Genomic DNA, 24,009 nt, shown 5'->3' on the forward strand with positions numbered 1-24,009 from the left:
CTCCCGCTCAGCTGCAGGGTGGACACAAACCCTTTGAGAGATTGTGTTTCTTTGGGCCATGGCTTGGGTTCTTGCTCAGCAGCTGATGCATTTCATTGGGAAGTGCAACATCAGAAAAGCACGCTTTTAGACTCCAACTGGCTCCGGAGCAGCTGTACTACGGCTAAATAAATATAACCTTCTGTAAGAGGAAATAACTTTTCTACCAGATATATGCACAGATGGATTGTAATCATACTGAGGCCAGTGTTTGCCTCAACAAGAGAAAAAAACTTTTTAGTGGAGAGCTATAAATGGAAATTTGTGCTTACACTAGCAGCAGTGATTGGAGAACACTACTCCTGCCTAGTAGGAATGAGATGGGCATCTTAGGGAGTTTGAAAATCTGAAGGAGCTAGGGAGATGCAGGCCATGAACTACAACAGCAATGTACATTAAAATGTATTGGTCCCCAGATGCCTGTAAAAGTGTCTGGGAGCAGTTCTTTTACAACAGTGTGAGTGGACCTGGATAGCAGAGGTGTGTGTGCCAGAGGTGCTGCCATACTGGATATCGGCATGCTCTGAGAGAGCAGGGGAGGATGGCTTTTACCTGGCAGGGGGAAACCCCGTGTCTTGCCACCTCCAAAATACAGATTTCATTTTGGATAGAAAAATAAGATTATTTTTTTTTTTTCTAACAGAATACAAATTTGGAAGATATTTAGTAATTACAGGTACACTTCCTAAACTGTTTATAATAAGTAGAGCGAATTACAGAGCTAAAATTATATGCAGACAGCACTTATGAGAGCTGCTGCTTTTTCAGGAATTATGATGCTAAAATAGTGGATCTGGTATAAGATTATTCCAGGATTATTTTTTTTCTTTAATGAAAGAGTTTTTTAGTGAATAATGAAGTAGTGTTCATCACTTCATCCTCAAATACTAAGATAGTCTAACGAGGAGTTGCTACTGATGGGATTTTGCTTTCAAAAGGCAGCTTCAAACTGAAAGCAAACTTGTAGATTCAAACAACACCCTCTGTGTCTTAAAATAAATGGATTGTATCTCCTGACAGAAATGGTGCCAGTATCCAGAGGAGGCCTTAGGGCCATGTGATGGAGTTGCATGCCTTAAAAGACTAGAAAGTGACTTTAAGTTAGCGCATACATTTGCAATTGTATGTCTGTCTTTTTTTCTTAACCAAAAAAAAAAAAAAAAAAGTGGTTAGGCTTTAGTGTGGGAAGGAAGAGGTGATCAGTGATTGCTTTTAAAGACTGAGGTTTTCCAGAATGCCTGGGAAGGACCTGGTGCTGCTTTTCCGGTGCACGTTCCCCGAGGGCTGTGCAGCAGAAGAGGCTGCAGCAGATCTCTGGCAAAAGCTTGCTGAGCTCCACAGGCCAGTTTTCCACAACCCTCAGCAAGTTGGTCACCACCAATTATTCTTTCCACATGTCGATTTTGTGCATGAAGCTACTTCAGGGAATTGAAGGCGAAATTCAGGAGTTGGAAGGTTAGTTATTTCCCTTGCCTTTTTGCCTGTGTGTGCAATTTGCTTGGAGGGGGAGTGGGGGGAGTGTTAACCATTTACAAGTATACATCTCCCCTCATTCCTCCCCCAGAATGATTGTGGAAATTATTCCTAGGCTAGTTTACTGAAACAGCTAAATTGCTGTCAATAGTAGAGACTCTTTTAAGTACACAGATTAGCAAGAAACACAGTGGGTGGATTTTGTTACTGAAGAGTTAGTTTTCCACAATGAACAGGGTAAGAATGTGTCCATATTCGGCTGAGGAAGTTTTTTACTATTGCAGCTAGGCAAGCAAAGTGTCTTTATTGCTATGGACTTTATTTTAAACTGTTTATTCAAGGACCACCAGAAGTATTGTTTTACTTGCTTAAGATATAAAAAGCTTGAAAAGTTGGAGTATGGTAAGCAATTTCCTTTTTTAACGTTAGAGTTGCAGATCTGCTTATTTTAGAATTTGACTAGAGAGATAGTGAAGTGATACTGGGAGTTGAGCAACTGACAGGTGGAGTTTTTTTCTTCCAACTACTACTGTTAAAAACCTGAACTTTTAAATCCAGTGTCTACTGAATCCAATGTCATATTGCATATGAAATTTTTCACTTGATTTTTGAGAATTCACAATCTTTCAAACTATAAAAAGTTCCTCCAATTATATTGAGAGATTTGGCACACAACATTTTTTCTTATCCAAAAAAAGAAGTGTTAATTCCTCTTCACCATGCAAATATCTGTGCATAAAATTTAAAAATATATATATTAACAAGTGAAATGTTTGGGAAAACCTTGTTTTACTTCAAGGAAGGGATCTGAGAAGTATAACTAAAATGGTAAACAACTTGTTACTGTTTGTAGCTTTTTTTAATGTTCAAGTCTGTCCTATTACTTTCAGATAAAGAAGTAGTCAAAAAAATTATATTAAAGAAATTGCCAAATGTGAGAAGCTACTTTTTTTTTTTTTTTCCCAAAAGAAAAAAAAAAAAGGCACACTAAGAAGTTGTTACAGTTATTGCAGTTGCTTAATTGCATGGGTGGTTCATGTCTTTTGAAACAGTTCGTCCTGCCATGATATCTTTCTGGAACTAAGTATATTTAACTGGAAGGCATTGTGTTCTAGAAAATGGACAAAATGTACTGGGAACGTAGGTGCAAGAAAAGGGCATCTGCAGGGACAGATACACTTCTGGTTTCAGAAGGGGGAGATACTTTCCTCTTCCTGCTAGTTTTTTTGTCATTTCACCTTTTTCTCATGTGTTGGCTTCCTATGTGTTGCAACATGAATGGAAACCAACCATTGTACTTGACCTCAATCTAGAATCGAAAGTGGTAAATTCTTCAGCCCTGGGCCCCTGAAGCTGCTGCTAAGGGGAATCCCTGTCTCTGCGCAGATGCTACTGTGAAGCTTCATGCCAAAACCAGGGTCACACATCTTGCAGAAGGTGAGCTTTAGATACCTGAAGAATGTGGAAGCCTTGCTTAAGGAAAGCCATAAGTTTAGAAATGGCTACAGTAATACCAGCTTACCCTGCTATGTGCAGGAACTATGTACATGTAGAAACCATTCTTTTTTCTAAACTTTTCCTGATGGTCTTATGTGCAGGTAGTAATAACTGAATTTTCTTCTTTTTTCTGTTCAGTTTTGTGGCTCTGCGTACTCTGACATACTGATTTGGCAGATTTTGTCTGCAAGGGAACCTTTTGTGCTGAGCGTTTAAGATGTTTAGTAAGGAAGAGAACAAAGCCACAAATGTAAGTGGTGGGAGGTTTAGGAACAGATTTGTCTTAACAACTTAATCTACTGTAATAGGTGAATTTCATCACAGTTAACGTGCAAATTAGTACTTGTTCTTTCTTTCCAAGTAATACTGTGACTTAACATTCTTCATACATAACTCTCAAGGCTGCTTTTTTTTTTCTTCTTTTTTTTTGTAAGCAGCTGCTATAAATATGTAACTTTTTATGGAAAGAGGAAAAACAAGACTTGCAATTTCATATCTAGTGTTTGCATTTAAGAAACTCTGGCCCCTATTTTATTTTTTCTGTGGCGCTTCATTATCTTTCACAACCAAATGTGTGATGGTTCTGCCCCCACTTAAATTACAGAAATCTGATGTTTGTGGCTGCAGAGCGAAACCTGGGCCAAGGACCGTGGTGCCCCCTCACCTCTGGGGGCTCAGGAGGGCTGGGGGTGGCAACAGCAGAGCCCTTCGTGGTCCGCTAAAAGGGTCCTTGTTCCTGCAGACAAGCTGCTGCAATCTCTGCCGTGTTCCTGCTGGAAATCGGATGAGTTTTGTTCTTAACTTGGCTGTAGACAGGGTTAAACAGAAGATTCATGTAGAGGGTTCAAGGGTTTGAAGCTTGTCCCTGCGCGGGTGGGCTCTGAACACGTGCAACTCCGCCGCATCCGTTTCTTGGGGGCCTGAAAGCTGTTTCTTATTTGTGGCGCCTCAGATGTTGCAGTTGTGGGAAAAGAACAGAAGTTCTTTTCCCTTGGAGTGGTTGTCGGGAAGGAGGTTGCGAAGATGGAAGGAATATACATGTCATGATAATTGCTAAAAGCACTGTTTTACAGGATTTAAGAGCTCCCCTTCCTTTTTTTATTCTCTGATTCCAAACTGTGCTTTTATTCTTATGGGTAATCATAGGTGATGTAAACAGATGAAAGTATGTATTAGTGCTCATCTACGTACAATTATAAGCTAATATATTCCTTCCCTTCTTTCTTCATTTGAATTTGTAATTGCATGGAGGGAAGGGATTTGATGAGGTTCTTCAGCATTGTTATCTAATCCCTAGACAAAATTAATAACAACATTATGTTTACACCCAAATAGGTCTGCCTAGTATTCCTGAATTGCTCTGTGTGTCCCCTGGATGCTACTGCAGCCAAGGCTAGTGTATTACTATGCCTATATGCCTTATAAGTGACAACTCTAATAAAAGCTGGAAAAATGTTTTTAGATTCACAATAAACCTGCATTGTCTGCTACATGCTTATCTTGAGATTATTATTATGCATGGCATACAGTCTCATGGGCAGGCTGAAATAGGAAGAAATGTTTCGGGGAGGTTTTATTTGCAATGTAGCCATCCTTAGGATGGGATTTCAATCTGAGTAAGAGACCAAAGATGATTGAAAGGGTAGGGCACTAGCTTGACACTGAGTTGGGTTCCCTGCTTTGCCATAGACCTCTTCAGGCAAGTCACTTCATAGTCTCTCTCTCTCGATTTAGTCCCCTTCAATAAAAAGGAAATGATAGTAGTTCCCTCCCTTGAGGTGGTGTTGCCAGAATAAGTGCATTAAAGGGTATGTAGTGCTGATATACTATGAGTCCGTGCAGCTGTGTAAAATAGAAATTGCTGTAATTCAGTTTCTATATGACAGTGCAAGAAATGAAGCCATGGACAATAAGAAGAGTACACCTGGCTAGTGTTGTTATTTTCTTAAAAAAAAAAAAAACAGAGTACGAAAGCCTCAACCAGTACAGTTCATGCAAGTGGAAGAGCCCTTTCCCTTAGCCCCTGGTTCCAGGCAGAGTTCGTGGACTGTGCAAAGGCATCATAGAACACTGCACCTGTGGAGTATTGGTTAGAGATCTCTGGTATGACACTGCCATATATATAAATGCTAGAACTCTTCTGCGGATATGGTTGGGTGAGCTTTTATGTGTTTTAGAAGACACTGTGATTTTTATATCAAAATAGCCTTAACATTTACATCAGGGTGGGGGGAGTTCTAGCGGTATTTTAAGAAGTAGTGTTGTGTATCAGCTTCTGAATTTTAGTGCATCTGTTTAAAATGAAGATGCTCTACCTGACATCTTGCACATGTAGTCTGTATGTGCACAGTATGCAGTGAACAGTGGACAAAACTGGTATCAAGGAATTAATGAAGAACAATCTCTTGTTGGCTACCCATTTGCTCTTCAGTGCAAAGCAGGCTGCTTTGTCTCTTCTTTGTTTACCAATTAAAAATACAGAATGCTGCACATGACATGTGAGGTTGGATGAATTGGTGTTAATATATTGCTTTAAGTGTTTCAAAATGTTACATAAATGTTAGGTTTTCCAATAACATCAAGTTTGTGGACAAGTTCTTTCAGCTACTTTCACCAAATTAAATTTGTCTTCAATGTAGCAACTAGTAGAATGTTTTTCTGCCTCTGATTTGAAGATCTCTCCCCAGTGGACTGTCAGCTTTCTGATGGGAGACTGGACATTCGTTCTTATTATTTGGAGATTCGTTGAAAATAGTAAAGTCATCAGCAGCTGTGGGACATAGATTTAGCTAGTAAGCTATTTTGAATAAGAGAGTGCTATCTACCTGGTGTGGAAAAATTCTTGAGAATCCACTAGATGCATTATGGATTGTAAAGGAGCATCAATCTCAGAATTTCGTTTTCTTCACATTGAGAGGATCATGTTAATGGGATCCATATACCTGAAGGGATGATTAGCTTATTAGCCTTTCATTTTGAGAGTAAAAGCTGTATTATGTAAGGGATTTTTTTTCTAAATGCTTAGTGATTTCTTTTGGAGATAGTCAAGTGTTTAGCACTGATCCTCTTACTGGCTTTTCTGCTAAGTTGCTGTGTGACTTTCCAATTATTTATGGCCTGTTTTTTCACAATTGGGAAGGATTTACTGTTCCTGTTAATAGCAATTACACAGTTTGTATCTTTAGCAAATACAGCTATTCAAAGTGCAAGGTGGGATTATTGACCCAAAATGTTATGGTTTCAATTAGAATGTATTTATATTGTTCCAGGACTTGCAGAGCAAGCTATATAAGTGCAGCAGGAAATATAAAAGCACATTATACTTCTGATTTGCTTAACCCTCACAGAATTCCACGTGCAGGTGGATTAATGTGTGAACTTTAGTTTTTCCTGTAATACTGAACATGATCATTGCAACCTTAATTTTGTGTTTTACTAAAAAATGCGTCTTTTGCTCAATTTAAGATAGCTTTGTAAGGGTTTCTTAACAAAGGGCACTCTTCCTCACGATGTTATTAAATTACATTTTTCCTTTCTAGTTATGAAGTGCAGGATGGGTGGTTTGTTTGGTTTCAAGTAGGCTCCTTGAGCTGAATCTTTAGGAAGCTTCTGACTTTGCTCTGAGTACGTAGGAGGCTGATGTCACTTATTCCCAGTGGTGGAAGTGCATTATGATGTTAGGAAGGATACAAATAAGCCACTACAGGAATGAAAGAGGTTTGCTTTGTATTTGATTCAGTATTGGTGCCAACCATCTGCTCACTCTTTCCTCCACTGGAATCCCTGTGGATAAAAGGCAGAGATTGGGCAGGTGTCTGGCAGGTAACTGGCAGGGAGCTCTGAATCCAGGGGCCTGGAGAGTGTTCAGATTCTTTAATTAGAGATTAAAAAGAAAGCAGAGTGCTCTCTGGGCCCCTGGGTTCTTTAAACCTTGCTGGTTTCCACCCTGTGACGATTGTGCTTGCCTGCATCTTTCAGTGTTCCTACTCCCAGTATTAACTAGTGTGTATTTGCTAGTGCCTGACAGCCCCAGTCGTGGCTGAGAGCTTACTGTACCTTGTAACAGACCAGCACAATAAAAGGACCCTTTTATATTCAACAGTGACTGCAAGACTTCTTAAAAGACGTAATTTTAGAAATTTGAACTGAAGTCCTGTCAGTGCTGTTAAAGACTGACTACTTGAGTAGTTTTATAATAGATTAACTCAGTCAATACTGGCATCTGGCTGCAACTGTGTGGATGTGGGCAAACCAAGATCAGCGCTGCTTTAACTTGGATAACTGCTGAAAAACAAAAAGATGTTTCTGGGTTGAATGAGGCAGAGGCAGGCATATGACAGAAGAACAACTACGTTACTATTTGTATGACCTTTTTCCCCTCATTTTTTGGGCCCCCTCACTCTTCTTTGGTTATTGCTACCTTGTTACATCATGTCTCAAATTAGACTTCTAAGCTCTTGGTGGAAGAATCCCCATCTAGCCTGTTAGTGGGTACTGATAAAGATAATATGACTTTTATTCTCTCAGAATACTTTATGAATTTTGGTGTATTGGTTTTCAAGTATTCTCATTTTATGAACTGATCTGCAGTAGCTTAAGATGCATGTCTGTAGCACAGCTGGAAATTGATCTCAGACCCCCTGAGGGTTCTGCCTGTGGTTCAGTTGCAGCTGTTCTCCAGCCAGACTCCGGTGAGTGGTGATGCCTCCTTGGTGGTGTCAGGAGTGTCTCTGCTTAGAGCCACAGTCTAGGTATTGGAGTGTGTTTCTGTTTCATGAAGAAACCTCTGGGAATGGAAAGTGTTATCATCTCTATTCACTTTCTCCGTTCTCTTCCCTTACTTGTAGGTCATTACACCTTGTAAAGCCTTGAAGCAATGTGAAGCACTCAGACTGCTGTCCCATACACTAGATACCTACATATATCTGTTTTTGTGATGGAGTGCTAGAGAGGTCAAGATGGAAGCAGCTGTACCTGCAGCAATCTTTTCTGTTGCAGCTTAGTGCATTCAGATGTGTTTTCTTCTCAGGGCTAAAGCGTGGAGAGATTTTATCTGTCCCTGGGGTGTATCCCTGCAATTCTGCAGCTGATGTGTTTGTGGCGGGAGAGGCATTCGGCGCGAAGGACGTGTTGCGGCTATGTCAGCTGTATGAATGCTGGGGCAGGGAGAAGCTTTTGGCCTCCTCTTTGCCATTCTGACTTTAGAGCCTGCTGCGATTCCTGCATGTTGGAGTATTGGTCTCTCTGTTGCTAGCAACTGCCTTCCCTGACAGCTCCAAACAAAAAAGCTTAAAATAGCTATCTAAGTGCTTACAATTAGAGGAACTGTTAACCCATTTCCAGTGGGAAAGAATAGTACATTTGTGTAACTTTACAGAGCCTGAAAGCAACGTTTCATATTCCTTAATTACTGTGCTCTTTCTGTGCTCTAAGGCTGCCCAAGTCTTTTCAGATCATAGTATTTATCATGATGACGGATTACAATAGCTAATGTTCTTAACTTCAGTACAGTTTATAAACATTAACTAATTTAAGAAATGTACCATATACCTATTCTGTTAAAGGGTGACCCTGCACTGTGTTGCAAAGCCATTTGTAAAGATGGGATTTCCTGCATATTTGTTTACAAAAGTCCAGTTTACATAGCTGCCTCTTTCTCATAGTTCTCTCTAAGAACTGCATGTTGTTGCTGTGCAAGAAAAAAGAGGAGTCTTGTGTAAATCATGAATCTTTTGTTTTCATGAGATGATATTTGGGCAAAATTTCAATTATTTTGGAAATACCAGTGAAAATTTTACTTGAAGATAAATTAATTGAGGATCTAACTTGTATTTGTTGTACTACCTTTTCAATAGCCGGTAGAAACAACATTGTTGGTTCCTTTACAAATAAATCAGGGTGTTGGTTTTTTCTTTCCTTTTGTTGTTCATTTAATAATCTAAGTTTTAAAATTCCAGTCTGTCTTTTTAATAGTTTTTCTTCCTCCATGGTGATTTCTTTTCTGGTGCAACGGTTTGTGTAAGCAAGATATTGCCTGACTTGTTTGTTGTAAGGACAAAACTAATCAGCACTTAATGGGCATTTTCTTTGTAACAACTTTTTAAGTCTTTCTCATCCCTTTTAAACAAACTTATGTGGAAAATCCCAGGTGCGTTTTGAAAGGCAAACCTCCAATACTTGTACTGAGTTTACAGCTTGAATTGAGGAAGACAACCCAAAATACAGGTTGAAAGTTCTGTGAAAGTACACAACTCCCCTCTCATAGAACTGTTGTCTGAAAGCTTCCTTTTGAGGTGCATCTGTTGTGCTTCAGACCCTATTAATTCAAAAACCAAAAATCCTTCTCTCTAACATCCTGCGTACTGGAGTGCATCTGCATGTTTAGATGAAATACGGAAAACTGTGGTGATAGGGGATAAATAAAACCCCATCCATGCATGTAAATAGAAGTATAATCAGAATACATGCTTAGGTGAATTTTAAGACTATTGGAACAGAAAAGAAAGCTGTCCAATTAAAAAACATCTGTGAGAACACGTTTTCACTGCCTCTCCTTTATTACATCCTTTACTGTAATAGACCAAAATATTGTACTTCAGTAGGATTTGTATTTCTCCTTGGTTTGATTAGCTTATGAGTTATAGCTAATTTATTTCTATTTGGATATGTGTATTTTTCCCAAACAACATGTTAATTCTACATTTTGTGTTATTTTGCTTGCTGTAGGTAATTAACCTATGATGCTGCATGTCAGGAATGGTCTAGACTGAAGCAGTAGTTTGCCACATCTGGTGGTGCAATGCAAGCTACCTGATTTTGCTGACACACAGTCCTTCAGCATGACCATTGTCTTCCCTCCTTCACGTCATAGAGCTAATGGATTTCACTTTTGAATCTCTGCTTAGTACAGTGGTTTAATATGACTTCTGTCGATTCCCAGCCTCTGAAAGTGGGAAAGTGAAAGTGGTAGGAAAGTAATTTTAACCATGCTGTCCTTGGGGCAGAGGCGCCCTTGAAGTCATAGCTTCAGTCTTTCTCCCCAGTAGAAATGGGCCAATCACGTGAAAATTTGGGTAGGCCATAAATGTGTTCGATGTGTACTACTTCCTTAGGTATGCATTTGCCTAGCCCCAGGCAGGCACCTTCAGGCAACAGTGGAAGTTGTCAAGCTTCCTGGATGCTGTATTTTCCCTTTTGTTGTTGCCTGTCTGTGAAACAGCTTTTCTTTGATCTCTTTGCATCTATTTACTGGCAGGCTGTAGAATTCCTTTTTTGATGTGCAGTGTTAAGAAAACAAGTAAGCCTTCTCCATCTCATAGGCTTTATTGATTCCAGGACTTTCATCTGGTACAGTTCCCTAGATTAGTTTCTTACTTGGAGGTGTTGGGGGGGGGTGACTGTCACCTACTTACATTCTTTTGTAGCAGGCTTCTTTTAAACTGAGGGCAATTCAATTAGTTTGTTTTGTTTATTCACTTTGGGCTTCATTGGTGTTCCTCTGTGGTGCTAGACTCCTGTAAACTATGCGTTTTGCTTTAGGGACAGGCTTTCTAGACATCTGTGGATTGGGATATAAATTGGGATAAGGTGACAAGGTCATGAAACCATCATCCTCCATTTATGTTTTTGTCTTTCTTGGACAATGCTGTGTTTCTTGGTTGCTTTGAGCTTTCCCCTGCCTTTCTTCCGAGGATAGATTGCTGTACTTTGCTGTATAAAATTTATAAACATGGTCTATTTTCTGTTTTTTCTTGTTCCCTCCTGGGGTGGTGTGTAGGAAAGCTGTGCTGTTATCCTTCCTGTTCAAGGTGTCTGAAGGTGGCGAGTGGGAGGTTGCAAACAATCTGCAGGAATTTTGATGTAGCTAACTGTCTAGAAGAAAATGTGACAAAGTGAGTGTGCAGGAGAGGCTTGTGAGGGAGAGATTGAAGCTCTTCTCATATACAGCAGGGTAATCATAGGATATGGATAAGCTGTCCAATAAGCTTTGCAAATCTTTTACCAAACACAAAAACTGTCCCGTTTTCATTGCTTTCTTGGTTCTTACTCAAGGCTGTTGCAATAGGTGGTGGTGGTGGTTTCATAGGGACAAATTTTTGTTAGTTTGAACAAGTTTCTTGTTTGTGATGCCCTGTAAGTCTACAGTCATTTTTAAAAGGCAAACCACCAAAACCAGAAACAAAACCTACCCTAAACCAAAAGCTAACTCTGTCTTGCTCTTGCACTGGAAGAATTAAATTTTCTTTTCCTTTTCTGCACATGTGTAAATAGCGTACCTAATTTTTATCTTTTGCATGTAGATTTATATCCATGTTTTCTTACAGGATTGGGGAGGAACTGATAGCTAGTATCCTGTATTCTCTTCTTGATTTTTTGACCTGGTTTGTTGTATGATCTTTAGAAGTGAGTTAGTTCCTCTGGTTATGTTCCTCATTAGTAAAATGCGTGTCATGATTCTTCACATGTTTCATAAATGTGGGATTTGATCATAATAACGAGCAAATTAGAGAAGGAAGGCTCGACTGCTGTGTCTCAGAAGGACACTGAGTAGCTTGCTGCATTTGACTTAAATGTAAAAATTGTTATTGGAATCTGTTCATCATTATTAAAAGTGGGTGAGCTTCTTACAGGGGAGATCAGTAACTTGAGTTGCTAGCAGCAGGAGGATTTAGTGAGAAATGATTCTTATCACTCTAATTTGACAGATTTCCTGTAAGGATCTGTGACAACATTGTTGCAGTTAAGGCTGAGAATGTACATTAGCTAGAACCCAGGAACACTTTTTATTTTTCACATAAAAAAAAATGAAAACAGAAGTTTTAAAAAAGCTAAGATTGAAGTAGTGAAATAGAAGATGGTCTACAATTACTTATTATTTTCTGCATCCTTAACGTTGCCAGGGTTTGAAGAGAAGTCGGAGTCTTCTCAGAGTCATTTCTGTGACACTCTGTCAGAGAGAATTGTGTGCAAATGATCTCAAAGGAGGTTAGGAACGTGAAAAATTTGAACTTGCTTATCATGCCGAAGATAAGCGGCATAGCGAATGAACTAAGCAAAGCACAGGACAGCACAGCCCTCAACAGGTGGGCTGAAGAGTGGAGTTTAAGGTTACTACAGTGTGTGAGGTCATGAACTTGATATGTGAAATTGTACAAATATACACATGCTTAGTGAAGAGGATATTTGAAGAAATGGAATAATGGTGGGTGGTTATTAAATATACAGGCAAAAAAGTTTTAAAGGGAAATAAAGATATTTTATATTATATGGTTACAACTGAGTATTTTTAATTTGTCCTCTAAATCAAATAACCTTTGAACTTTAAGAAAAAAAAAGTGCATTAAAAAGGTTGTATAGCAGGCTCTCCGAGCTAATGAGAAACTGGGACAAGATGGTTGCAGTGGATAGGCATGTCTAAACAATTATACAGAATCTACTTTGTGCTGAGTAAAATCTGCTAATGGGTGCTCAAGGCTGGTATCAGCCTAGTGAGTGGCTCTGAGTGCCGGTGCCCCTCACTCCTCAGGCACCTCTGCTTTCAAAAGACTTTATTAATCTGAGAACAGCAACCTGGATGCAGGCAGAGACTCCTCAGTCCGGTTGTGTACTTAAGTCCTTCAGGAGATATTGCCTATATCTATCCCATGTGGTGTTTTATATGTGTTTATGTTTTTCTTTAACGCTATAGTGCAAATATACTGGAGAAGTTTTAGCTAAAAATGCTAACTCTAACTTTTCTCAGTAAGGTGCCATAGATTACTTTGCTTATGTTTTTTTCGTTCCAGAAAATACTGCCTAAGTGCCCATTGTGCATATGTGTATCTAATTTGACATTCTTTTAGGTCTAGAAGAGAAGGCCTTGCAACATGAAAAATTCCTTAGAAATCATGAAATATTTACAGTATTAAAGGAAGTGACATACAATTCATATTCGTCTGAAGAAAGCTTGAGGGATGTTCTTGCATGCCAGAAGTTCTGGAAGTGAAAATAACTGATAAGGTTGCATGCCAAATCTTAGAGTTACTAAACCAGAATATACTGATGCTAGGTTCTGCTTTTTCTCTGTGCAGTGTAAAAGCAGTGCAAGGTATCATAGCACTTCAGTATATTTGGAGGCAAGACACAGTATCTTCTGGGAATTACAGTATCAGAACTGGCTCTGTGCTTTATTCAAAGGTAAGAAATGGTCAGGGGCATACTGCTCCAAAACACACTTAAGCCTGAAAGTGTGTTGCCATTTTACTGCGCTACTGCGGGCTGACTCTTGTGCTGAATTTAAAGTAAAACAAAATTAAAAAACCCCAAAGCTGGTAATTGGCTAGGATGATGATAATATGAGCTCATCCCTCAACCTCAGGGAGGGAAGCCTGCTTAGTCACAGAGCCAGCAGTGCTCCAGCAGTGAAGCTGCCAAGTGTGAGCTTTCCTGGAGCATAGTCATGCTGCAGCTTGAACATCTATCACTTCAGCTTAAACTATGGACTATTATTATTAGGGTGACCTACAAGATATTTTTCTGCATTTTTTCTATGTAGAAAGAAAGTCTTAAAAGCTAATTTTGTGATGTTTTCTTTTAATATATAATACTGGATGCACCAAATCTGGTGTTTTGTTGGTTTTTTTGTTGTTGTTGTTTTTTTTTTTCCCTTGGTGATCTCTTAGTTATGGTTTATTTTTACATGCAACTGGGAGAACTGGGTTGTTCGGTAAACATGTTTTGTTCAAAGTACCTTACATCTCTTTCCCTCACCAGTAATGTCATTTTCACTATCTCACTATCCTGGTTCTTGTGATGCTGTAACTTCGGTTGTTCTTCAGTCACTACAGTCTTCTCAAGTGACAAAATAACTTCCCTAAGAGGCAAATAATTTATCTTAGGACTCCCTTTATGGAAGACACATATTCCCCCCCTCCTTTAGGTTATCTCTGCACTTACTTTTTTGGTGAACTTTGCATTTATATACTGTTGTCAGATCTCTTTCCTAGATAGGTGCAGTTCTAAACTGATCTGAGCTAGGCTTTGCAATACTGGTGGCTTCTTACCTAATAATGGAAGAAACAAAGCCAAATCTGCACAAGTGGAGGTTTGGAGAGCTGTGCTAATGCAGCACTTTCTTGCTAACCTGAGAGCTCTCTTCCTAAAGGTCTTCTGGATACCTCTGTGTGTGTGGTAGTTGCAAATCTCAGCCTCCTCTGTTAAGAACAGCATCAGCTGTTTGGTTTTGGGGTTCCCCCCTCCGCGCCTTGTTTTTTTCCTTTCTTTTTATAAAAGGGTTAAAACCAAGGACCCTTGAGGTCGTATGCCAGCTTTCGAGCAGTTATTGTTGCGTTCTTCCTTAGAGTGTAGAAAATCTTCTAGAGGTTGTCTGGCAGGTTTATATTTGATCTAGTGATGATGTCTTCTGATATACAGAAAAACTTGCTTTTTTTTAAATCAGAGTTATGTGACTGATCAATACGAAAACACAGAAAAGCATCAGTGAAAGGAAAATTTACAATGTTGTCTATTTTGGAGAGAAAAACAGCTTGTGATTTCAGAAAGTAAGATAGTGTCAGAAACCACTGTTCGTAGCATTACCTCAGATATTGTGGTTTAGCTGTTAGCTCTGTCACATTTGTGGCAGTGCTGCAAAAAGCAAGGAGAAAGTATAACATTAATGCACCTGAGAGGCAGATAGCAACCTTTCCACCTCTACATTTTTGCTACCAGGGATCGAGTTTCCTGCTGTAGGATGTTTTTTCCTCTCCCAATGAAGTTCTGAAATAGGAAAAAATTACTTTATGAAATCCTCATTTGTGTACTTGTTGCAGTTTAGAGAGAATTTTCCATCTCACGTGTCCATAATTTCTCCTAGAGTTATTTTCGTCCTGTTGAGAGAGGACTGGAAAATGAGCTGAGACGTTGTGCTTAGAGGAGGGAGGAACACCCTGGCTCGGTGATACGGGGTGGCAGAGGTCCCTGGTTTGTAGCCAGGGCGAAGGGGGAGGGAGCGTGGGGGGAACAGCTATGTAACAGCCCGAGGAAGTGAGTCACTTCGCTCTGAAATGCAGGCCCGTGGTTCCAGTAGCGCTGAAGCCAAGCTTGGCCTCTGAGGTGGAAGTTGCGTAAGTTAATTTAAACTCTTTTGTCTTTTCCTCCTCCTCATGCTCCCAACCCCACCTCAGTATTAAATTCTCCACTGTAGCTGTAGCCATATCCGTTTAGAGGAAGCTCAGGCTGCAGAACTTGAGTGTGCTGTATGCTTTTGTTTTAATATTTTTCATTTCAGAGAGAGAGAAATGGATTGCAGGTTTCATTGGAGGGGATGTTAGTCTTACCTGCTCCGTTCAAGAGAAACTTGGTTTTCTATCAGAGGTGATGCAATAAGAATAGGTTTGTAACAATTTATTAAAATCTTACTGAAGTATATTGGCAGTGTGATGTGAAGTAAACGGAGTGCATATTGAAAAGAGATAGTTCTAGAGACTTAATAACTTGAGTGTTAGTAGTAGTTTAAGAATTTACTTAAATTTAAAACTAAACTACTTAAAAGGTTTTATGTGTTTTTAATAGAAATACTGGTATATGTGTTAACACATTAGATCTTAATCCTACAAACTAGGCTTTTAAAGCCTAAGTTTGTGGATAGCTTTTTCTGGGGAAGAGGAGGGTAGAATTGTCCTAGACTGCATGTTCCAGGAAGTCTTTCTTCTGTTATGTTTTAGCTTTACACTAACAGATAATTGCTGATGCCCAGGAGCAGTTGTAACAATCTGCCTGAACTACTTCTGTGTGAGTGTGACCTGAGCAGGAGCAGTTGCTTTCAGCTGTTGAAGAAAGCATCTGAGAGGGCAAGAGGTTGAGCAGGCCCTGTCTTCAGCACTTGGATGCTTGGTGGGCAGTTCTTAATTGGAAGGCAGCTGTAATGACTGGGCGGGGGGAAGTGAATGGTGGGCTGCTGCCTGTTCCCTTTCCTTCAAAACACCGACTCTGAGCATCTTGCTGCATGTTTGGCTGCAGCCTTTGTGTACATGTGTATGTTTTAAATGTCTTTGGGAAATGTGGCCTGACGCATTGTTTTTCTTTTAGGGAGTCATGAGGGGGTTTTTGTTTTGTGGTGTTGAGTTCAGATCAAAAACATATTATTCTGGCTACAGGAAGACATCGAAGTAATTGGCCAGATGAGAGGGAGTTTAAGAGAAAAACCTTCAGGATAAGCTTGAGTGATGAGTCAGAAGTCTGTGTGCAATTGGAAGTTGCATCATGCAAATACGGTGTGATACCTCTTTTGTAAAAATAAGTTGTTTTGTTTTACATTCTTCTAGCAGATGACATCTATTATTTCTTACACATATTATACTGATTTCATTTCCATGGGAAATGGGACAGACATACATGCTGTTGCTTATCACGTGGGGATTTATATGCCGGTTATGTCTGATGATTCATTGCAATTGCTTCTCTATTTCAGGACCTGTAACTAAGTGGACCCTACCGACCTCTGAACGACAAAGGATAAGAGTGAAAAGAAGTGGGAGAAGCACACGAAGAAAAAGGAAGTGGATGCACTTTCACCTGGACCTCTTTCCTGCTCTTTATTACTAAAACTGAATGGAAAAGAGAGACTTCCGTGCCTTTCCTCCCCCAGCCTCAGGGATGGGTGGATTGTAAATACGGTGTGTGCAGCTGGGAGAACAGACTAAACCATGAATCTTCAGGCTCAGCAAAAGTCTTCAAGCAAAAGGACTGGGAAACGAGTTGCCTATTTTAATGAGCAGGAAATAGCTGTGTCATCAAAAGAACCACAGCAGCAGCTTAAGGAAGGACAGTACTATGGTCATGGTGGGAATATACCAGTCTCCCAAACTATGGAGATTTCTCACACAGGAGGATTAACAAGTGCCCCCAACAATGTTGCTTTGATGAACTCTGTTTACAGTCAAGATAGGGGAGAATCAATGATGATGTCCCAGACGGTAACAGCTGTCAAATGGCAGAATTCACTAATGGGAAACCGGTTGCCAGAGAGAGGTGACGGCCACTGGCAGTCTCCACCTTCGATGTGGAACCACAGTATGGTTTTTGGGGGCAACCCAAAAGGACCTCACTCCAATGCTGGTGCCCCGGGGTTCTATGGCCACCCAGAAGCCCTTAAAAGAAATCAAGAGAAGGGAGTGTTCGTGTCACAGCTGGACTTGTATGGAGATGCTGTCCAACAGATGATGTCCCAGAAGGCTCAGCTGGAACAGCAAGCCCTGGTTAGACAGCAAGCTCAAATGAATTCTTTTCATCAGATGCAGAAGCAGCAGCAGCAGAATCAGAGTCTGCCGCTACAGCCTTTCCAACTTGCATTTGGTCACCAAGGCCAAAAGCAGGGTCTTCCTGAATTGTTACATGTCTTTCAAGAGGCCCCAGCTTCTTCCAGTCCAGCGTTTACTGCTCAACAAAAACAGCAAGCTCTTCCCCAGCTACAACTGTTTGAAAATTTCTATCCTCAACAGCAGCAGCAGCAACAGGCTGCCACACAAGCCTTCAGTCTGCAGCAAACTACTTCCATAGCACAGCCTCATGTGGCAGCTGCAGCACCTCAGCATCACATGATGGCACACCAGTTTCAGCAAACTGAGAGGAACCAGGAACTATTCAAGGCTCTAACAGAGCAGAACCAACAGACTGTGCTACCTCAGACCCAGATTCCCTTTCCAAGAAGGTCACGGAGACTCTCCAAAGAAGGTGTCCTGCTGACATCTGCAGGAGAAGTATTGACTTCCAAGCAGGCAGAAGAACAACCTAGCAATTTATTTCTGCATCACTGGCAAACACATCAGCAAGAGGTCCCATTACAGCAGCCACCCGAATCACTGGCCCACAACAAAAGTAGCTATTCGCACCCCAAGAGAGTGGATCCGGGGCAGAAGGACATCCTGGTCAGCAGTGAGCTGTGCCAGGTGGAAACAGACAGGCAAGCCACAGCCCAGAATGGGAGAGATGGGGAGAAACAGGTAGCAGCAGCTGAGGAAAACGCTCAGAGAACTAATGATTTTCAGGGTGTCAGAGGTGGTGTAATCCAGAGTACGCGACGGAGACGGCGGGTTTCTCAAGAAGCTAATTTGCTAACTTTGGCCCAAAAAGCTGTTGAGCTGGCTTCTCTTCAGAATGTAAAGGTAAGGCATACATCCTAACCAACATAGCGTATTTTAGACTACAAAATATGTCTGAAATTAAAGAAATGTATGTACATATGCAGGATAGGATGGTATTTTGATGCAAGAAGTGTTGTAGCACAGCAAGGACAGCTCTGGAGTGGTGACATGTAAGTTCAGCTGCAGGAGGATGGAGACCTCCTAGTGTAGTGAAACCACCTAAGGGCAGTTTTATTTCACTAATACTTAATTTTAGCCTAAGGCTTCAAAATAAGGACATTTTCATCTTGGGCCTCAAGCTGATCAGGAATTTCGAGAGACAAGTATAAGCAGTTCAGTTTGTGTCTTTTTGCCAATTTAACATTCTCTTCTTTTTATGTTAAAAGATTGCTGCTTATCTGCCAGTTTTTCAGTTTTAGCAGTCAAAGTGTTTTCTAAATTCTGCTATCTAAAAATTACATCATGCAATTTACATGTTCAATATTTCCCAAGTATTAGAAGTCTGAGGAAGCCTCCCTTACATGAAGAACTTAACCCAGGTATAACAAAGGTCTGACTGATGGGGTATCGTGTTTCTGAGAATGACCTGCAACAAATGTTTGTAGATTGGTAACCTAAAGACCAAGTCAGCCTGTAAAGCTTCTGCTGGGTTTGATGGGGAAAAAAGTTAGTGTTGGCTGATTAGGTAGTTCACTACTGTTATCATTTTGGTGTCCCATCTTTCTGAACTGTACAGTATGTATTCCACAGATGGAAGATGACTGGGTTCAAAATTAACTAGCCTAAGGGAGGCAAGTAGTGGGATTTTTCTGAGGGCTTTTTGGAGCTCTTCTTTCAGTTGTGGTTTGACTGATCTTTCACTGAATGCCTCTCATGAGAAGTAAAGATACACTTTTCCTTGGAAGCTTTGTTGCTTTGATGAGCTACTTCTACATACAGTTTTACCACTTGAGTTGCTGCCCAGTTAGGCAACAAAGGGAAGGGAATTTTATTCCCTCTCTTGTTCTCGTCATCATTTTTTTTCCTAGTCTGTCTGTGGCTGGTTTTTCCAATCCCTTCCTTAGAGGGATGTGCTATTTGAGTGAAAGAACTGAACTAATAAACAATGAGGCAAATATCCATAGCTTACTCTACCTCTTACACAGCAGACAGCAACCAGTGACTGCTGATGCTGTCTTCAGTCCTTTTTCCTCTAACTCCAGCTGAACAAGCGGATTTGATAGAAAACTAGTAGTAGTGAGCAGCACGAGCTATTTGCTCAGACTCTTCCAGCCATTGTATGGTTATATTTTATGAAGGCCTACAGTTCGCATTGTGGTCTGATCACCAACCCCATGGCAAGAAAAGGCTAACAGAGCATCTAGGAAAAGGCCTTGAGAGATGAAGCAAGAAATTGGTCGTTTGAAGGCATGTCTGCTTGCAGCTTGATTCATAATGTAAAGACCAAACAGAGGAGTGTTTTGACAGATGCTCTTTTGTTCTTTGCAGTTATACAAGCAGCTTGTTTGCTTCTGTGATGGCACAAGCAGAGCTTATGTTTAGATCTCTTCAGGCTTTCAGGATGAGGTTTTGAAAGATGTTAAAATTCTTACCTGAGGTTTGATGGATTTTACATCCTTAAGGGGGTTGGATATCACATGAGGGAGAAAAAGAAAACACGTTTATTGGTGGAGAGTGATCTGCTGCTCTCACCAGTATCTTTCTGTTATAAACAACCTAGAAGCCTTCTCTAGCATAGGTTATGTGAAGAGCATGTAAGACCACCATAGGGTTAAATTATTGATGAAAGAAGATACAGTCATAATTTAAACCAGTTGGTTGAACATTCCAATGCAGATGTGTGTACCTTATGCAAAACCAGTATTTTGGACAGCAGTATCTTTCTACGTGAGCAGCACAACTGATGCTTTGCACCAGAGCTGGCCATTATACTGTACTTGCCTTTTTCAGGTGGTGCAAACTTATTGCTGCTTACAGACTGCATCATATTCTCAACTCTTAGATTTCTGGCTTCGTTTCACATATAACTGTCATATGCAAAAAGGTGGTATAATTTATTTTCTTTAATAGTGCAGAAAACTTTTCTGAGGTCTGAAATGGTTGTCTTAAGGGTGTCTGGATTTAAATATTCCTTTATGGAAGGAAGACGGATGTTTCAGTTACCTGGTCTCTTTCCCTTGGCACAGGGCAGGGTACCAGCTGCCACATACAAAAGGGTGGTGGTGGTGAAATAAAAATTATTTGTGGAATTGCAGTTCTGGACTCACCTCCTTCTTGGACAAGCTTCAGTTTGACTGCAGAGAGAAGCTGCCTTTACTACTAGCAAGCTGATGCAGAATGATTGCAGAAAGCACTGTACAGGCAGGTGTTTCTGAAAGGCTGCTCTGTTTTCTTGTCTTATCACAGCAGTGGCCTTGGAACGGTTCTTCCAGCTATCACAACTGGGTTTTGTCTGTGGAGTCTAAATTTTGTAGAAACAGCTTGAAGGATAGATAGGATCGATGCCAGAATGACTGATGGGTTTCTGTGGGTGTCCTGGAGGACTCCAGGTCACTAGTTCATGCCTCAATATTTATGCAAGAGTCCAAATTGAAGCGCAACAAGTTGCACTTGCTAGAGTTACCCAGCGGCACTCCTGATCCGTGTTCTGCAACAGAGGTGCTGAGCTAGCTGAAAATCCACTAGCAGTTCTACAAATGAAGGTCCTGTCTCTTGTTCAGTGACTCCTTTCTACTTGCTTCTGACCACAATCAATCAGATGGGAAATTATTTAGGGATCCTTAACAAACAGCTTAATTCCAAAATCAGTTGTGTCCCTTCTTAGTAAACCTAAGTATGTGTAATCTTTCATGACCAGAAAAACTCTGGTATAGACCAGAGCATCTTTAAGGATGTCTCAGCTATTTGTATTAAGTTCCCAGTGGTCCCTTCTCTCTACTACTGTTCAGGTCTCTGCCTTCTTCTTCTTCTGAAGGGATCATCTCTCCCACCATCAGGGAAGAGAGTCCTTTTCTGGTTACCTTGCAATCTTGCAAATAAAAGGAGCGTGGTTAACCGATCATACAACCAAAGAAATGTGACATCTTTTGTGTCACTAGCTGCCATAATTTCTTCCTTGTAGTTGGGAAACTAGTTCATGTCTCTTGACCTACAGAGATCTGTGTAGCACACAGGAAGTAGCTGAAGTTTGTAGATTGGTCAGAATTAGTGCTTGCTTACATAGTCATATTGCTGTTATTTGTTTGATTGCCATTATTCTCTTAGGTACCCAGAAAGTATGCTAGAGTGCTTGTACTAGTTACAGCTACATCAGGAGGAAAGAAGCCATCTGATTAAAACCAAGGCTCCCCTTGGCAGCTGTCTAAAATATGTAGTATGAATGTGCTGCTCTAAATAGTGGTGCAAAAGTATCTACTGTGGATCTCACTGCCAGAAGAATACCCCAGAGCTATCCCAGATGTTTAACTAGGCTTCAGTAATAAGTTGATAACAGCATAAATTTCCCTGATGAATGGAGGCCTGTATATAGCAACATGAAGCCATATGTGAGCTGCTGCTTCAGATATGGGCAGGACTAGTGGAAGTAGACATCTATGTCCAGTAGATGACCTGTTGATATGTTTAAAAAGGCATCCTTGTAAGTCTCTCCTCCCTGAAGTAGTGGAGGGAGGCTACAAAAATTTCCAAGATACCCTTACTAGCTAGAGGTAGTGGTCCCTAGTGACATATCTGTCAGCATGATGAATAGCTTCCAAATCCAAAATTGGTAGTCTCGTGGGAAAGTACAGATGCATATCACCAGTCTGAAGTGAAGAGAGGTCCTCAGAGCTCATTAATTCCTCCTGAGTGCTACCTGGAGTAGCTGATGCCAGTTGTGACTTTTCAGTTGTGCGTTTAATCACTGTGTGGTGGGGGCAGATATTTCCAGTCTCTGTGAAGAAGACTTCTAAACTGCAGTGTCACTTACGGGATAAACCTTTCTGTGCACATGTAGCCTTACTCTAATAAAAGATCTTGGAAGGAGGCAGTCCTGAATCTTGGTATGATTGATTTTATTTCCTCAAGCTTGGCACTTAGCTTTTTTTGAAGGCTTACTGTTTCAGAGTGGACCTATTTGCTCTTAAAAGCAACAAAAATCACCAGGACTCTTATTTGGAGGCTGTGACTGATGCATCTTGTGACAATACAGTTGTACTTCCCTCAATATAGTATCAAAGTGGGACTTCAGTCTAGTGTCCTTCTAGCTATTGTGGTTTGACTCTTCATGGGCCATGTGGAGCATGTTTTCTCCCTCATCAGTGAAGCCAGCTTTCTTGATCTGTGACCAGTGAAATGACTGGGTCTGTGTGACTGAATCCTTATGACAGATCCTGCTTACTCTAGCTTTTTAATTAGGATTAGGTATTCTTAACGGCACACGATAGATTCTTTTTGGGGACTTCAGTAAGTCTCTACAAAATTCTGGAGGTCCAGGTTGGAGACATCTTGTCATGCCTGAGAGATAATGTGCCTTAATTTCCACCTACAAAACACAGCTGTTCAGGTAGATTCCTCAATAAATTGTGGCTCTGACAGAGGGTGAATTTGCATACCTAATCCTAACCACCAAAGGCTTTCCAAACAGAATTCTAAGTTAGAAGTTCTGAGACACCAAAAGGAGCATCTTCTGCAGCTTCTAGGTTGCACTTCATCAGAGCTCAAGAAGGCCTTTTGCATTCCTGAAGAGAAGTGTTTTTGAAAGTTGTACTTTAACATCTGGCTTCTAAGTGAGCTGGCAACTGCTTTTGAATTGAGAGTGGAATGAACAAGTGGCTAGTCAGTTGAACTAGAAATCACTGACCTTACAGTCCCTGAAGCCACTTGGTGTTAGAGTATCCATGTGTTTATTCAGTAATTCATGCTCTATACCCATCTCCTTGGAGGTCAGTTTTCTAAGGTTTCCATGAGTAAAAGAAAGCAGAGACATGGAAGCTGTAATACCAATGCAAAAAGTGCCAGCTTGTGGTTATGCTATGTTGATTCTGCTGAGCAAAAGTCCTTCAAGCTCAAGCCTCGTTAGACAGCAAACCTCAAAGGCTCCAGTTATAAGAAGGAAAGTTGCTTGTCATGTAAATTGGAAAAAATGCAGTGAAAAGCTAGCTCTGTTTTTTGTATGAGAGATTTAATTAAGATTATCATGATTCAGTCTTTCCTGGAACAGAAGTCCAATATTTGAAATTAATAACCTGCAGCTTATGATCGTTACTGGAACTGAAGAACCTTTGTTGCAAGTTATATGGTAGGGCACAAATTCATCTGGAAAATAAAATGTCAGACAAATGATACTTAAGAATGATGTATACAAATAATCTAGTAGTTGAGACTTCAGGCAATACTCAAGTAATTCTAAGGAATTTTGTTAACACTTTGTGTTCTTCCAGTGACAATTCTCCAAATCCATTTCAGTTTGCAAATTGCATTGAGAAACTTGATATACACTGAAAGTGAGATATCCTTTATTATGTAAGTATTACAGAACTTTTAAGGAATCTGTTTTCCTTCTTAGGAACTGGATACTTCAGAAGAGGAGAAGAGTGTGCTGATAGCAGCTCCAGGACCTACAGCTGCAAAAAGTGTTGTGGAATTTGCAAGTTCTTCACCAGTTCCCAAAAGAGCCCGGGAGGATAACAGCCTTGTGCCTCTTATCATTCCTGTGTCTGTGCCAGTGAGGAAAATTGACTTGCAGAGCCTTGGAAAGGAGAAGTCTGAGGATGGAAAGCTTCAGAGAGGCCAAACAAATGATCGAGCTCCTTGTGAACGCAAGCCTTCTGTGATAGTCACTCGGAGGCGATCTAATCGTAATACTAACATGGAAACCTCAAATCAGGTATGGATAGAC

At 40.5% G+C, this 24,009-nt stretch overlaps 1 protein-coding gene across 5 annotated transcripts in view; it reads left to right on the forward strand.

The window, feature by feature from the left end:
• MIDEAS (mitotic deacetylase associated SANT domain protein) overlaps positions 1 to 24,009 on the forward strand; it is a 59,011-nt gene that overhangs the window by 15,081 nt on the left and 19,921 nt on the right. For 3 of the 5 annotated variants that reach the window (XM_032984669.2, XM_032984667.2, XM_042791079.1), the window contains exons 2-3: positions 16,460 to 18,152; positions 23,677 to 23,997. In XM_032984669.2, coding sequence (XP_032840560.2) covers positions 16,695 to 18,152; positions 23,677 to 23,997 — 1,779 coding nt within the window. In that variant the 5' untranslated portion in view covers positions 16,460 to 16,694. Of the gene's footprint in view, positions 1 to 1,447; positions 1,495 to 13,079; positions 13,186 to 16,459; positions 18,153 to 23,676; positions 23,998 to 24,009 lie in introns of those variants that run through there. The other 2 variants (XM_032984668.2, XM_032984670.2) reach the window with 2 other exon arrangements.

Source organism: Tyto alba, unplaced genomic scaffold (genome assembly GCF_018691265.1).
Source record: "Tyto alba isolate M040663 unplaced genomic scaffold, T.alba_DEE_v4.0 Super-Scaffold_18, whole genome shotgun sequence".
NCBI classification, from domain to species: domain Eukaryota; kingdom Metazoa; phylum Chordata; class Aves; order Strigiformes; family Tytonidae; genus Tyto; species Tyto alba.